This window comes from Lampetra fluviatilis, chromosome 7 (assembly GCF_964198595.1).
Source record: "Lampetra fluviatilis chromosome 7, kcLamFluv1.1, whole genome shotgun sequence".
NCBI classification, from domain to species: domain Eukaryota; kingdom Metazoa; phylum Chordata; class Hyperoartia; order Petromyzontiformes; family Petromyzontidae; genus Lampetra; species Lampetra fluviatilis.
In genome coordinates, this window is record NC_136281.1 from 4,344,065 (window position 1) to 4,360,926 (window position 16,862).

A 16,862-nucleotide genomic window follows, 5' to 3' on the forward strand; every position below is an offset into this window, starting at 1 on the left:
TGTCAACCCATGCGGTTTACCCCGTATTCTTGTACATTGAAATTGAGTTTCCAGGTCCACGCGGCGTACAGCCGTTTCAATAAGTGCAACAAAAACATGTTTTGTCTATTTGTGTTTCTCCCATTTGATGGGAATTTGTAGGATGAACGTTGAGATGTATAAGGGGCACGGGGTGACCAATAAGGTTTGAATTGGTCTGTAATCAGGTGGGGCACTGATCAGGGGGTGACAGGAATGACGTGTAACTGACGGTACAGCACGTCTAACGCTAACACATTCCTGCGGAGGGAGCTGGTAGGAACGTTGGGTTGCTCGGTCAATGGCCAGGGTCAACGGCGGCGTGGTGTATTCCGCAAATCTGGCCGACTGAGAGGGCGGGCACAAGCCGGCGTGAGTAGGTGAAACGTTGCGTTTTATAAGGGCACCACGAGGTGACCAGCCCCTCCCCACCCAGCCCCACCCCTCCCACCCCCCACCCAGCCCCTCCCAGCCCCACCCTCCCCACCCAGCCCCTCCCCACTCAGCCCCTCCCCACCCAGCCCCACCCCTCCCATTTTTGGATGCACGACGGACGGACGGACACAATAATCCCCTGTGGGCTGGTGGAACCAGGAGGTTCCTACCAGTATAAGCACTCCGCTTATACATGTGGTGTAGTAATGTATTAAAATAAACACTACGCTTATGTGCTGTAGTTATAATGTATTAATATAAACACTACGCTTATAAATGTACTGGACGATATTAAAATAAACAGCTTATAAATATACTGTAGTAATACAATAAACACTACGCTTAAAAATGTACTGTAAGATAAAAATAAACACTACGCTTATAAATGTACTAGAGTATTACAATAAACACTAAGCTTGTAAATATATTGTAATAAAATAAACACGACGCTCATAAATGTGTTATGGTATTAAAATACACACTAAGCTTATACATGTACTGTAAGTATTAAAATAACCACTATGCTTATAAACGTTCTGTAGTAATAAAACAAACACTAGGCCGATGTTTGTGCTGTAGTAATAATGTACTAAAATAAACACTACGCTTATGTGCTGTAGTAATAATGTATTAAAATAAACACTGCGCCTAGGTTAGGCCGAGGCGGTTGCCTTAGGCAACGCGTGACGTCACGCACAAGCGCCCTCTCGCGCACCCATTGGCTGCGGCGGCGACGGTCACGTGGCCCACGCGAGCCCCACCCCCCTCCCGCGTGTCGTTCGTGCGGGCGGGCATCGGATTCCGGCAGCAGCAGAAGAATCGTCGCAAAGTTCCTCGTCCCGTTGCTCATCGCCGCAGCCCTAATCATCAGTACAAGCTGACAGCGACGACGACGACGAGTAAGGTTCCATCGGCCCGCTCAGGAGCGTCGCCGATGACCACGCGACTCCGCCGAGGTGACGAGGAAGGCCTGGCCGCCTACCGCGCTAGCCTGAGAGGTAGAGTCCCGGAACGTCGGCACCCACCAGGAGCCACGAGGTCGCGGTCCCTTCAGTCTCGAGCACAACTCCCCCCTGGGTCTCCTTTAAGCCATGGGCTCCTTAGCCACGAGATCGGGGCCACCTTAAGCCACGGCAAAGGGAACCCTTCAGTGCTGAGAACGGATCACTTTTTGCGTTCTTGAGGACGACTTTTATTACACTGGTCAACACACTTTTTCTGGCATAAGGTATTCTAACGGTTTTAAGGTAATTTTGAGGTGTTGATTCCAAATCTGGCATCAGTTTTTGTCTATCACAGGGTTTTGAGATATCAAATATTGCATTTTCAATAAAAGCTGCAGAAGAAAAATATTTAATAAATGTGGATATCTACATAAAATGATATTATAAACACACTATCCTAAAAATACAGCACCATATTTTAACACTAAAGCAGTCACTGACTCGCAACAACTTGCAATCATAAGTGACAGAGTTCATTTCGGGTAAAATCAATGAAAATGGGGTATGCCGATAGCATAAAAATAAAATGTGATAGAGCAAATCTGAGATCAGATTTGAAATTAGTCTAAAACAGCTGCAAAATTCCAGGCCAGAAAAAAATGTTTTTTTTTGTTGACCAGTGTTATTATTATTGTTCCACCCTTATGTATCCCAGGATATGGGATTGCTTTAGTCCGGAGAATTGTCAGCAGGAGGCTACCCTCGTTTGTGTGTCCTCTCTCTACCACGGACGTAGCTGCCAAGCGAGCAGGCGGTGCGATTCCACCGGGTGTCGTCAAGCCACGAGCACGGGGTCAATTTTGTTCCGAGAAACCCCGAGGACGACGTTCCATTCGCTTCGGTGGTGCTCTCATCCCCAAGATCCCGTTCTTGGTGTATCCCCTCGCTGGGAGGACGGGGTCGCCATCGCCGTTCGATCCCGTGGTCTTATAAATACAGCTTAATGACGGCTCGTTTTAAAGGCCGGCGAGCATAGTGCTGGCCCGTGTCCCAAAACTTTAGTGCAGTGCTTGGTACCTGGAGTCTTGAAACTCTGACCGAGGGCTGAAACCACAGCAACAGGCGGGAATTGGTCACTAGGATCGCCACTCGGCTGTGTTAGAATCAGCCGAGTTAGAATCAAAATCCGATAAGCTATGAAGCTCTTTTTTCCACATGTCCAGCCTGAGTGCTTGCAGCCCCCCATTGTAACCACACGGGGCCGCCAAAGCAGCGGCCACAGATAGGACCGCAAACGAGCAGGGGTGAATATTACATTGTCCCACTGAATGAACTGGGAAAGTGAAACAAAACAACGCGTTTCCTTCCGTGCATAGTCCACGCTTGGGCGAGATCAACCTTGCCCACGATTAAAATCGTGTACTGTAGTGTAGATGGCAACTAACGCGCTTAGCATCCTCGAGTTTGATAACCCCGAAATCTTTTTTTAGTCACCAAATATAATTAAGCTGCGCGTTTGAACCGTTTCCTGTAGAATATGCCCCTTAGTTGCAACACAAAATGAGCCAGTTGAGACTAGAATTGTCTTTTTAAGAGAGATCTGAGATTTTTAAAAAAATACATGAAACAACAAAATGTTGTGTGCTAATAGGGGTTTTCCCCTTTTTTCTGGCAACAAAACTGACACCTTTTGCAAGGAATCATGCTTACATTAACCACAATACTTGCAGTCAAATGAAAACAAAAAACAATACTCTGATAATTTATGCATTGTCTTTGAAACTGATTGGTCCACACCAGAGAGGATAGTATAGAGAGCTTTGTGTTTTGACTTATCAGACAATGCATAAATTATCAGAGTATTGTTTTTTGTTTTCATTTGACTGCAAGTATTGTGGTTAATGTAAGCATGATTCCTTGCAAAAGGTGTCAGTTTTGTTGCCAGAAAAAATGGGAAAACCCCTATTAGTATATTTTGGTACTGGCAAAGGAGGTCCCATGATGAAAATGTTGTGTGTAAATAAAAAAAAGTTAGTCTGGCATTCAGCCTAGCGTTTTAACAAATTGTATTGTGACTGGGTAACCATGAACAATGATGTCATGTAAATTAACCAGAAAGGGCCACCTTCAGCCTGGATCTACAAGGCAGCACGTTGGAGGAGCGAGCCAAGGACCCACTGGACACATCCCACACTGAGGATGAGTGGGCCCCCCTCACGGCAACTCCAAAAGTCCAGTGGCAAGAGCTGAGGCATAGCGATGCTGGTAGGAACTCGCACCAACTCCCACATCTGTTGAAGAGCAGTGTGCTGTGAATGTGCAGGGTTGTGTTTGAAACGACGTGGAGTTTCTGCGTGTTTGTACACAACACAGCCGTGTCATAACATGCATGACAACACATGTAATTTGGGTGCGTCTGACGTGGACTTTAAATATAACACCAATGCACTGATTAATTTAGAGCAATTAACCATTTTATGCCTCATATGCACAGTCACTCAGCTGCGAACCCTGCTACGCAAGCATGAAAACCAAGAATTGCCATTTTCCTCCTCACCTGGTTCATCACCCCAAAGGGTAAGGTACCAATAAAGTTGTTAAATGTAGGTAAATAATGAATGTGGAAATGTGCGTTTCACCTTGTGTAGGCTTCTGTACATTTGTGTGGGTAATATTTAATGTATGTTTCCTTGACTGTAAACCTCAGTACCCAATTTTAATGATGCTTGCTCATCTGACACAAATTTGTAAGGATAGTATAGAGAGCTTTGTGTTTTGACTTATCAATTATAATTCTTTTGAAATCCGTTCCTTGTAACTTTGCACAAAGGACCATGGATCCGGATTCCGAGAATCGGACATAAACGTGCCAACGGTGGATGAGCTTGTGCCAATCATCCACCGGCAGGCAGAGTATGTACAGCACCTGGAGGCTCAGGTGCAATTTTGCAAAGTAAGTTCAAAATCCTCAAGCTACACCACAAGTGAACCCTGTACACCTGTCCATTATTCTAACATCAAATGCACCACAACCAATAATTATGGAGATTCACTCAGCTGTGCAACGATGCTTGGCTGGAGGAAGAGTGCATTTGTGAAAGCTTACACAAGTGACGTGACTAATGACGTTACAGGAGGAGCTGTTGGGGATGAAGCAGCGAGTGAAGGTCGTTGTGCTGGAAAATGAAAATCTTCGCGATGAACTGAAGGGGGAATCTGTGCAAGAAAGTCTATCGGATTATGCAGAAAATTACGTGCTGGTAACTGCTTATTCATTTTTTCGACGTTCATATACTGTTCTATTTTATATTACACAGATGTGTGCAAACTGTCCAGAATCTTGAATTAATGTCTCACTCCTATTGTAGGTACATTACTGAAATAGGGTGACAAATGTACGCCTTGTTGCATTCCCCCATGTATATAGGATGAGGTACAGTTACCGCGTTCCCAATCCAACGAGCTTCCCAAGCGTGTGGCAGAAGAGAAAACATCAAACACAAAGCGAAGCCCATCCCACACTGCCGCTTCCTCCGTGGCCACCGCGATTCAGCAGGAAGAATGGAAGTTAGAGCTGGTATGAATTGTCAGGAGTGATTTTGCCACATTTCTTTTTTCACGTGTGTATTCATTAATAGGCATTTTAAGCATTGTGTTCTGTTATTCGTTGGTAAAAAAAAAATCTACAATGAGCTGCTTAAAAAGACATCCTGTAACATCGCAATTGTGCTAAATGCCTCGTATTGTTAGAGTCATGATTGTATAAAAAAAACACAGCTACATCAAATGGAACATGGTGCGGTCGTGTTAAATGTATTAAGTTGTCCACAAACCATTTTCTTGCTTTTACAATAATGAAGTAATGTGTATTTCCCTCTCTTACTAAGGAACGGCTAAAAGCTTTACACGAAGCCAGAACCCAGACCATGGAGGCTCAGATGAATTCATTACGGTTAGTTGCTTAAAATAACATTTGACTACTTATGTTCAAATTCTGGATTTCCGCTATTAAGCATTTGTATAAATTAATTTAAAAGACCATTCTCGTACTTTCCGAGTACAGTTGATCATCGCTTATTTGGCGGCTTAGGAGGGAAGGCGGCGCCAAATGAAAAACAACGCCGGATAATCACAAAATTATTAAAAATAGCTTATTTTTGTAGATTCTTGAATAAAATGCTTTTAGGTGTTGTGTATATTTTTGGTGTTTAAAAAAATTTCTACATGCAATTGCATAAATAAGTATTCAAATTAACAAAAATAAATATTCTGTATAAAGTTACTGCATGTGAGGTCTGTATATTGCTCGCTAACGCAATCAAACACACTGCTTGTTTCAACCATGTGTTTGACGATCACCAACCAGACTGATGCAGCCTTTAAACTGGTGCTCCGGCGAACGCAAAATCATATGCACCACCGGATTGTCCTGTATATTTTCTGTTTTTATTAGTTATTCATCATGACATATGTATATAGTGTAGTTTTTTTCATTGTTTAAGTTGTATGTAGTGCATAATGTACAGGTACATAATATTTGACACTGAAATCAAGTATAGCTACTTTTTTTTGTCACGCACATGGTGCCAATCGCCGGATTGGTACAGCCTTTGGAGCGGTTTTCCGGCGATCGCAGGATTACATGCCGGTTTCGGGGGATCGGCCCGGGACTGCCGGATAATGTTGGAAGCTGGATAATCGCGTGCCAGATAATCAATGATCTACTGTGTATTTTTTTAAAAATTCAGATGAAACAGGAGATGAATTTAGCTGCTGTAACAATCATTTATGTCCTGTCAATACAACCTATCGAAACAAATTATACGTCTTAACAATTCAGCAGAAATTCATGGGCAAAAAATAAATGAGGTCACAAAATGCATTAATCTGCCAAAAAGCCTACTCTCACATTTACTAATTTGATGCTTATAATGTGAGTTATTATTCACATAAACGTCACTTTTTAAAATACAGTGTTTAGCAATTTGTTGACACTGCAAGATTTAAATATGGGTTTGGTTTGCATTCTACTCATATTTCACTGTTTTTGTGGATAAAATCTGGAAAGCTTCTGCGTCAACTTTTTTTTGCAATTGTTTTTCTGGACACTGCCCAATAGATACATTTGCAAAACCTTGTGACGCACGAGCGACCGTGCGTTAACTGTGCAATTGATGGACAGGATGGATCTGTCGGAGTCCAAGCGCAAGTGTGAAGAGTTTCGGCTCAAGCTGCGGCAGCAGGAGGGACCTGGAGGCGGAGTCCCCGGGGGGCTGTGTGTGAAGTGTTCCCAGCACAAGGCGGTCTTGGCACACACGCACAGTGACGCGCACGTGCAGACCATAGGCAGGCTCACAAAGTGAGTCCGCAGGGGTGGCCCCTGCCGACGCTGTATCTACTGCGCATTTAAGCACATTTCATGCGTTACTTCATTAACGGTTTTCAAACCATTATGCTTGCATGGAAAGCAGGGTGGCACAGTGGTAATGATTGTGCCTTACAGCAAGAAATGTCTGGGTTTGATTCCCAACTCGGGCACCATTCTGTGTGGAGTTTGTATGTTCTTCATTTGTTCCGCATGGGTTTCCTCTGAGTTCTTCGATTTCCTCCCAGAGCTAAAAATAAATGTATTTTGTATCGGCCAAACACCCCAATGATGAAAGATGATCTTCAGATTACTCGATTATGGGATTACACATAGCGCCATCGCCCTCGACTGCGGGAAACTTGGCAGGACCCTTCTGAAAAAGTTTGAAGACTTGGTGAGGCTTTCCTGAGTAAACAAGCATAACTATAATACTAGAACAATGTAAACTAAGTAATTATAGTAATATAACAACAAAAATCACACACGATTCCAAAAACTGTCTATTTATGCTGATGTATATGCTATAAAACAAATCTGACATCAGAACACTTGTGTGTGTGTGTGTGCAGGGAACGAGATGAGCTGATGGACACCTTGGCAGGGCTGAGATGCACTGTAAGTGAGCTGCAGCGGAGGGAAGCTGCCGCCTGCGAGCAGGTCAAAGCCACTTTGGAGACAGCCGAGGAAGCCAACCTGGAGAAAGCCAAGGCATGACGTTCAACCTCCAATGCAGCATCACTCAATGTGACCAGAAGAGGAACCGAGGTTGCCTAACTTTGCCGAACGGCTGAATGTTAATTTTGCAAAGTGTTAGCGGTCAGGGAAAATTTAATAATCGGATTTGATATGGTGGCGATTTTCTCTCATGGCTAGCCATGGTGATCTACCATTGACTAAATGTTTTCTGCTTGCCTCTACTCTCTGGCCCTGCAGATGGCAGTGGAGTGTGAACAGATTCGGTCGGAGCTGAGCCGGCAGAAAGAGCGGCTCGGAAAGGAGCTGTCCCTCCTTCAGGAACGGATCGTGCTTGCCCGCAGTACAGCCCACCATGAGGCTGGAAAGGAGAAGGAGGCGTTGGATTCTACTGTAAGTCACCATGAGCTAAAATGAAGTAATCCGCACTGACAACGAGCTGAGAATGTGTCAGTCACTGATAGCACGCTTGCCTATGATCACCCAGAATGTACCAAATCTCATTAGGTCTCAGAATTTAAGCAGTTTCAAGCCCTTGCAGTGCTTGATAGAGTGACCACCATGCACAACAGGTTATAGGATACGGGGCTACATGGTGAGCGGCAGAGAGCATCTATGTAGCCCGCGTGCCTAGCCAACGCATGCCCAAGCCGCTTCTGTTTGGTCTGATTGAGGGGGTTAGACGGGCACGGCATGGGCTAGAAAAGAGATGGACTGATGCGGTACAGAAGAATGTGGAACTGATTGGACTTGCCAATGATTCGAACAAGCGGTGTCAAGATTGGCCTCTGTAGAGGAGACTCATGAAGGACACTACTGGGCAGTTGGAGGAAGCCGCCCTCCAACAACAGCGGTGGACAGAGGAGCAACGCTCATAATAACAAGCGGAGCGCCGGATGGCTAAAACGCGGCAAGTTGGCAAAGTAGGGAGCACAGGTGGTGCCTCTGACGGTCATGTCAGTCAGCCCATGGCACCTTTGTCTGCCCCTTGACCTCCTGCCGGCAAAATCTTGGGACACTTCACATGGTCTCAAGGTGCACCTAGCCTGGCACAAGCACCGTGGTGACGTCACCACCACTTATTGGCGAACTGCGATTGTTGTTGCAGCAGCGATGCTTTCTGCCTTCACAAATCCACACTACAGCATGATGAAGTATGTTCAAATAATCCCCATGACCTACATGATGGGGGAAGGCTGTCATCTAGCAGTGAATTGACAAAGGGCTATACACGTACAGTGTAATGCACTTGAATGTTTAGGCAGCAAGTGCTTGGTGAAAACTAAAATCTTATTTGGTACACTTCAGCAAGTCTTTATGTTATTGTGCATTTGTGCAAAAATCACACTGCTAACGCTTGTAATTAATTACTCTTATGAAATTATAGTGATACATCCACATTTAATGTTTATTATTGCAAATTGTTATTGCAAATTTTTTTTTTGTGCAATGCCTATTATCAACAGTTTTTAACTCCAAATTTAGAGGTATGCTTTTGCATTACTGATATTCTACAAATTATTTGCCTCTTGTACGTGCCTTGCCTTTTCACAAATTTGTACCGTATAATTTATTGTTCACTCTCCCGTAGGGGGTCACTCAAAAGATAAACTTTCTTTTTTTGTAATGGGCTCTCGCCTGGTTGTAAATGAAGGCCAACTACCATTTCTGAGCAGCCTTTAAGGGAAGGCAGTAACAAAATGCATGCATTATATTCCTGAATGTATGCCCTTGGTGAACTTGCACCGGCAGATGGTGGGTAGTTTTTTAGAGAAATTAATTATTTATGAGAAGCTGCAGCTTTCCTCGTTCAGTTTTTCCTGATTTTGAGTGCAGTCTGGGAGTCTGCTTTTACAGTGTAGTTCGAGGATGTTTTTTGTCATGCCCTGGGGTGTTGAATGCTTCGAACATGAACATGTTTTTGCAAACTGTGAAAAGTTTAGTCTTCCCGAGCTGTCTGTTGGCATTGTATGAGATTACTTGAACAAGCTAAGCGGGGTAGTGTCCTGACCTTTCGGCCAGCACCTTCTGTCAACATCCCTTTCAGATGTACAGCAAGCTTTGACACACCATGTGCTTTGTTGTCAAATCACAACTTTATAACCTTAATAACCCACGAGAAAACATGGGATTTTTTTGTTTTTAACAAGATAGGATAGCCTTACAAAAGAAAATCTACTGCTGTGTTTGTGCATGTGTGGACGTGCGTGCACAGCGGGTAGCGCGCTGCGCTACGAACCCGGCCCACCCGAGTTCCATTCTCGTTCACGACCAACACCAGTGACGATTATCTGAACTGGTCCTGGGCCTCCTCTAGGTCGACTCGGCCTATAAATGCGTGCCTGGTATAGTGTGTAAATATCTCTACTAGGGAGACAAAGGCGGCCAGGCACGGTGCTGGCCACCGAACCGTCCTTCGTGTGCCGTGCCAGCCTTCATAAGTGCTCGCTGTTAAAGGCTACACGGGGGCTCTTTGTCTTTGTGTACCACCCAGGTGAAGTTTTTGTCTGAAAAAGTAGGCACCCTGGAGGCGCAACTGGAGCGGTTGGCCCGAGAGAAGGGAGCCATTGGCGAGCAGCTGGAGGAGGCACAGAAGCAGCTCACGGCTCACGAGACCGACCTCACTAAGGTGCAGCCGTCGGTGCCTCCTGAGTGTTGCTGCATCTCTTAAACATTTCCATAAAGTGCACTTGCAATGTTGCTCGCAGCGAACATATTATGTAAATATGTATCGTATAAAAACACTGAAATTTAGATTGGGAATTTTTTTTTTAAATAGATCTGATGAAAACACCTTTTTTCACTCTGGTTTATCGAGCTGTGCCACTCCTGTCTGATGTGCAGATGTGTGGAGAGATGCGCTTCCAGCTAAACCAGGCAAAACTACGCAAGGACGAGGCAGAGAAAGAACTAAAAGAATACAGAATGAAAGCAATGCGGCAGATGGATGTAAAAGAGCAGGTTTGTACCTTCTCCCTGTAAATTAATTCAAACATTTCTACCCGTTTGCCAACAGCTTTCGAACTGTTCATCACTTGCTAATTTTATCAAGTTCAGCAGCACCAACTGCCCACAGAAACACTGTGTTACATTAGAAGTATTGTCCCCGGCCTTGCTGTTGAGCAGGAGGTTGAGCGGCTGGAGATGGAGTTGGCGGAGCTGCGGCGGCGGCTGGAGCGAGCGGAAGGCGAGGCTGCACATGCCGGGGATGAGCGCATACAGCTCACGCACCGGCTGGGCACAGCCGAACAGCAGTTCCAGGTCGCCAGGTGAGCAATCGCCAAGCAGGCTAAGCGTAGCCACTGTCGGCAATAACAACTGCAGCAGCAGCAGCAGCAGCGGGCTGGCACATTGTGTAACCCAAGATTTCCCAAAATGCATTCTTCACGCCTCCCCCTCAACCCTCCGTGGCATAGCTTTCCATTTTTACTCGCCAATCATCAGGTGCTTGCAAGGTGTACCGACTTAATTTAGATGTCGACAGAGATTACTGGTAAAGATGGAAACCTGCGCTGTCGGGGAGTGCAGAGGGAATCGAGTTTGGCATTGCCACCAGATGTGCCATTCTCATGTTTGGTTTGCGCACACGCTTTGCCCGTGTGCTTGCGTGCGCACGAGTTAGGATGGAGAAAGAATCTCTGCAGAGACGCATCGCCGACGACTCGAGGAGCCTGCACACGCAGGCTGAGCAGCGAGAGCAAGAGCTGATTGCACACATCCAACTCTCCGAGAGCCAGCACCGGGAGAGAGGCAAGTCAGGCCCTCTCCCATCAATATCAGCAATGAAAATGACGTGTGCATGAAATTGTATTACTTTTGCAAAAAAAAAAGCAGTCGTTTTTTTTTACTCTCCCCAAGATTTCAGTAATAGGACTAATGCACAGCTAACATGTCCAGTGGCTTATCCTCCAAGGTATGATGAAACAGCTGCTGTTGGCTTCTTTTTTTGCATTTACGTTTCATCAAGGAAATGTCACGTTGCCCAGGGTGTTTGCAGCACAGCTGTCTTCAACTATACACTCTGCCACACCGTCTGTTGCATTTGCTAATCCAGTGAAACAGATGGTTGTAAAAATCTTAGCTTGGATGCACTCAGTTAGTTTACAAGGATAAGTCATATACGTACAAATATAAATCCTTGGTCTTGATAGGGTTACCCTAGACATTAGATTTAAAATTCAGGTAAATATACAACTGCTCGAACTGCATTACTCTTCTGTACGTGTGGACTGCAGAGGATTACATTTCCCTCATTAAGGAATGCTGTTGCTTCATATATTTACAGTGGGTGAATTGGAGGCACTTTCAAGCTCTCAAAATGCTTTGCTGAAGCAGCTAAAAGATGAATGCAAGCTCCTTTCTGGGCAGCTCGGTGGAATGAACGAGAAACGCCGGTACGCCCACGGTTGACATTTTATTTCACTATTTAACCACTAAAGCGCCAGGCATATTTCTTGTCACGTCTTACGATAATTCAGACCACAAGCCGCCATGTTTAAAAGTAAGTGGGGCTCGTAGGTTATAAACATCAGTGTCCACTTCCGCTTGTGTTTTTTTTATTGTTTTTGTTTTGTACGGCATCGTGATACGCAGTTGTGCTTGCGTGATGCTGTGATTTGTGATTTCTGTGTATCACGGATGCCTCGTGTCTGATTTTTTTCATGCCGATACCGTACCTGATACAGTTGTGTAAGTTAGCTGTAAATGCTATCGCACTACTCTCACTTGGTTGCTATGTTGTTCCAATGGATGTGGGAACTTGGAGGGTAAGGAGCGCACTGATCTCCATCTTTTGAAGAGGGGGGGGGGGCGAGCGATACGTCGTGTCATTTCATAACCTTCATGGACCACTCCAGCTACTTCCTTCCCCAACTCATAAATCATTCAGATTTGACCGTCCGACCCCCCTACTTGGTGAAGCAGAACGTCAAAAATATTGCATTTTTATTTAAAAGACCTCCCCACCCAAAATATGAATAAAGACGTGGCACCCTCCTCGTGTGCCCCTTTCCCACAATGCCAGTGTGGACTACCGCTAAATCTGTCGACGTGCAGGGCAGAGGTGGCCCAGCTGAGCCAAGAGAATGGCGAGCTGCACGAGCGGCTCGCACGCACGCGCCAGCGAGCGGACGATCTGGAGTCGCAGTGCGCGCAGCATGGCCGAATCCACGAGCGAATGAAGGAGCGGTGAGCATCGCGCGTACACTTCCCAACCAGTAACCGTGCACATTGGCCAACCGAGCAGTCATGGGTGTCCCCCTCGATTAAGTGGAATTATTATCAGCTGCAGTAGTAGCATTTGGTTCATTATTGGCTTCATGATTTGTCAAGTGTGCAAATGTTCTTGCCAGGCATAAAAATTGTAGAGGCATGGCAAGATTTAAAAGAATACAAATGCCTCATTGCTTGTTAATCTAACCATGAGCATTCATTGACATCATCATCACCGAATGCAGGGTTGCATGTGACCAACGATGTCTATTGTCGCCAAAGCATGGGGAGATGGCACACTTCCAGCCTGGAGTGCTCTCCTCTGGATTTAGCATCCAGCTTGCAGAAAATATCACATTCTGTTATCTGCAAATAGTTCACATGTGTAAGAACACCCTTCTTATGTGCACATTCCAGCTCTGGCATATCTAGAGGGTTATTCTCTTCAGCCACCACACTTTTTTTTTAAACCACCTAAAAGTTTTAAGATGATCATCAGATACACTCTAATTTACAACTCTCACTATAAATTAAAGTAGAAATTAGATTGGCAGTTTCGCCAGGTTCATTTAAAGGTTGGCTTAACCGCTGTTGGCAAGTGGAGAAGCGAAACGAGGATGAGTCATGGCAGCTGGCATCAGGTATTTCCGTCAGTCGAGAGAGTGATGGAATTGGGAGTGGAAGGGAGGGGGGGAGACGGCACCACTATCTCCCGTCTCCCTGCCACCCCCCCGCCCTCTTTCCCGTGCCCTTGCCCACAGCAGCCCTTGAGTGCGGCTCCGGTCCTGACCACACCTGTGCCCCCCGGCAGACGCGGCTCCTAATAAGGGCGGCACAGCTGCGGGTGCCGCCAGCCAGTCTGGCTGCCGTCGGCCTGAGCCGGGTATCGGGTCTCCCGTGCAGCAACCGGAGCCTCCAGCGCGCTCCCAAATAACGCTGCACACAACACCGCTTCCAAAATAAACCCCTGTACAGAAACCGTACACTCTACCCCCACTCCCCCTTTACAATCATCCCTTTCCACTATGACTAACTTTTAGGAAGTATACACAATGTTGAGTATTGGCGCACGCAAAAAAAACTTCAGTAAGACCATTTTGTTTGGGTTTGGCGAGCGCATTTTTTCCAGTGCATAGCCCACAAATATTCCTTCTGATCAACGTAGTTCGGCGTGAGTGACGAGGCAAAATGTGAAAGAAATATAACTTGGTTCTCTTACCTGGCGGTTACAACCCAATGAGTAGCTGGCTGGGGTCAAAGAGAGTGCATTGTTATCGTGGCGAATCCTAAAAATGTCAAGAATATTTAGTCACGCTTGGTTGAATTACTGTGTTTCATATTACCACACTCGCTGGCAGGGGTTGTAATTTATAGGGCACATAAGCACGCATTATGAGGAGAGCACAAAAAGTGCACACACGGCCCTAAATTGGATAATTTAATTGGCCGGAATATGGTCGTGTGATTACTTTGCAGTTTGTGCGTTCAGTTCAAGAGGAGTTTAAGCGATTTGAAAGTGGGTAGGAAGGAGTGTTGAACAATGACAGACGATGTTGCAAGTGGCCGAGTAGACTCACAACTTGGAGTGAAAGTTCTTAAAAGATAAATTGCGCAAACCATTACACCATGTATTTTTTTTTATCAGAACCCATGTAACATGCTTTTCATATTTAATTACAAAGAGAGTGAACACATGGATTTTAAGTAAAATGTAATGTGGGCCTGTCATCTATTTTGTGATCAAAACAAATAAATGCAGAAAGTTCCAAACCCAGATCAAGTACAACATACTGTGGGCATCGATGTGACAGGCGAAGTAAACATTTCCATTCAGACCCGTATTCAATACCGCACATAGACACACCACTAAAATGTTGTATGCCTAATGAAAGTGTTTTTGAGATAACACTATATACCTCACTGGGACGTTTTACTAATCAAGTAATATTTTCGTAGACAAAAAAATGTGAAGACATGAAAATAGGTCACGAAACGTAGCAGTGGGAAATGCGCGTGCGATCTGGAAGGGCTGTGGTGATGGATGGTTGTGGTGTTGGTGAACGTTGCTATTTTGAAAAAGATGGATTTACAAAAATGTCATTCCGTATCGGGAAACTCAAAGAAGCTTCTTTGTACACAAGCATTTCAAATAACTTAATTGAATAACTAATTTTCACAGAACTGTGCATATAATACGTTACATAGAACTTGTTTTTTTTCTTATCAACGATGGAATTTGTTTATTTTTTGTATGCACGTGGAGCCACAATGGCTGCTAATTTATGTTTTGGGGCAAAGGGAGGTTGTGGCCTAAACACAATTGGGAAGTAATGCTGTTCGAAACCTAACAAGACAATAAATTGCAATCTAGCCTCAACTCCCGAGTAAAACAAGCACTGTACGAGTTGCGGATACGTTTTCTGATTGTCTACTTCCATTTCAAAAAGTTAATGGTATTAACAGCGATGGAAGGTTCTTGCTGGTAGCCAGCAGTACTGCCACACCTACACGCTCCACAGGTGACGGCGACTGTCGGGCTGGAAAAGCAGGAAACATAATTTGCATGCACAAAGAGGAACTTCAACGTGGCTTACATCCGATGCTGCGGTTATGCGTATCGGTACATTTAAATGTTTTATTAAGTTTGAATGGACATTACTATTAAGTGTAAAATTTTTAAAAATTTATCAGGTTAGCTGCAATTTCAATACAACAGTTCCATGTTCAGAGAACCGGACATTACCGTGACCTGACCTTACAGGGTTACGACTTGTGCGGCAGCTAAAATTATACACCAAGCAGCTACTGCGGGCGGACAGTTGTTTGCAGCAGGTTATTTAAACACTCCTGTCACTCCTTCCCCACTTCCCCCACTAACCCTTGCCCCCCCCCACCCCCCCCCCCCAATCGACAAACCGCCTGACCAGGTTGCAACAGCTGGACGTGCACAGTCAGGCGAGTGTGCGCCAGGTGGTGGAGCTGCTCGGCAAGCAGGGAGCCCTGCTGCACGAACGCCAGCTGCTCTCCCACGAGACGCACTTCCTGAAAACCCAGGTAAGGGTTTGGCCCAGTTTGGCGGCTTCACGATCGTAAAAAGCACCCTGGAAAGGTTTTTACGTAGAAAAAGTGCCCGCCGCCCCACCACCCCCCACCACCTTTTCAAGTTGCTATGACATTATGAATTAGTGTTAAATTCGCTTTTTAAGCGCACGTGCTCCATTTGTTCAATTTCCAGTGTGCGCATTGTCAAAAAACAATTTGTATCCCATCTTAGATTGTCAGGCCACCGTTTCCTCAACCCTAACCAAAGCAAAGCCTTTACTTCCTTATCAGTGACCCACATCCTGTTTACAACCAAGGCAGTTACGGCTTCTTAGAAAGACCCAGTCATGGACTGTGGTAACCCGCACTGCACCAGTGCGGGTTACACAGTCCATGTAAAGAGGGGGAGGGAGGGAGGCAACTCTACTTGCTGGAATCAATGTGTCGAGCGGACGGTTGACCAGCCGCCCTTGAGACACAAGCGTCACTAGTGGAGGCAACAGCTTGGCAGTGGCAATGTGAACGAGCCAAAATATTTGTTTCAATACTTTATTTAAACAAAAACGTGGCTTTAGTGTGTCCAAGCTATCAAATGCTTATATTCAGGATTCACCCTGTGACTTGTATTTTTAAGTTGTAATTATATAAAGAATTGCAAACATGTTCAGGTATATTTAGCATATTTGCACATTGAGACTTACTGTAGAATGAACAAACAAGTCTTAAGGTATGTAGCACCACTCCTTTACAAGTAATACTATTGAAGTATGCCATTTTGCTATTGCACCTCTAAAGGATTATTGTCTTTAAGTTATAACAACTCGAGATTGGCTGTATTCTTCTCACAGGCTCGTGGTTGTTGGTGGGCATGGCAACAGGAAAAGTACATGAAAATTTTATATAAAAACAGTGCACAACTAAAGCAGCATTAAAACATTACCTCTTGTCCTGTTCCTTTCAGCTGAACTTTTCCAAAGCAGATAAATGAAGATGAAGCCATCACACAAAGGAGTTTGGCTTAATATCCATGTGTGGTCCACTGTAAGCGTGTCCGTGATGTACCAATGTTAAATGATTTTTTAAAAGGTGGAAGGTTTTTTTCTAAATTAAAAAATATATATAGTGAGGGGGAAGGGGGGGGGTAAGGTTAG

The 16,862-nt window shown here is 45.0% G+C and overlaps 1 protein-coding gene across 4 annotated transcripts; it reads left to right on the forward strand.

Annotated features, from left to right (window-relative positions):
• The first annotated feature begins 1,188 nt into the window (after window positions 1-1,188).
• On the forward strand, window positions 1,189-16,803 carry SDCCAG8 (SHH signaling and ciliogenesis regulator SDCCAG8). Of its 4 annotated transcripts, XM_078858226.1 has the most exons (18): window positions 1,189-1,451; window positions 3,513-3,662; window positions 3,892-3,974; window positions 4,228-4,350; window positions 4,532-4,657; window positions 4,825-4,974; window positions 5,285-5,349; window positions 6,580-6,756; window positions 7,335-7,473; window positions 7,699-7,851; window positions 9,953-10,087; window positions 10,303-10,419; window positions 10,585-10,727; window positions 11,081-11,208; window positions 11,744-11,852; window positions 12,514-12,645; window positions 15,597-15,723; window positions 16,673-16,803. In XM_078858226.1, the coding sequence occupies exons 1-18, from the start codon at window positions 1,388-1,390 to the stop codon at window positions 16,697-16,699; spliced, it is 2,148 nt and encodes a 715-aa protein (XP_078714352.1). In that variant the 5' UTR covers window positions 1,189-1,387; the 3' UTR covers window positions 16,700-16,803. The 4 variants fall into 4 exon arrangements, with proteins under 4 accessions (XP_078714352.1, XP_078714351.1, XP_078714354.1 ...); XM_078858225.1 differs by lacking the exon at window positions 16,673-16,803 and having other exon boundaries at window positions 15,597-16,385; XM_078858228.1 differs by lacking the exons at window positions 15,597-15,723; window positions 16,673-16,803 and adding an exon at window positions 13,431-13,666.
• Window positions 16,804-16,862: the final 59 nt, after the last annotated feature.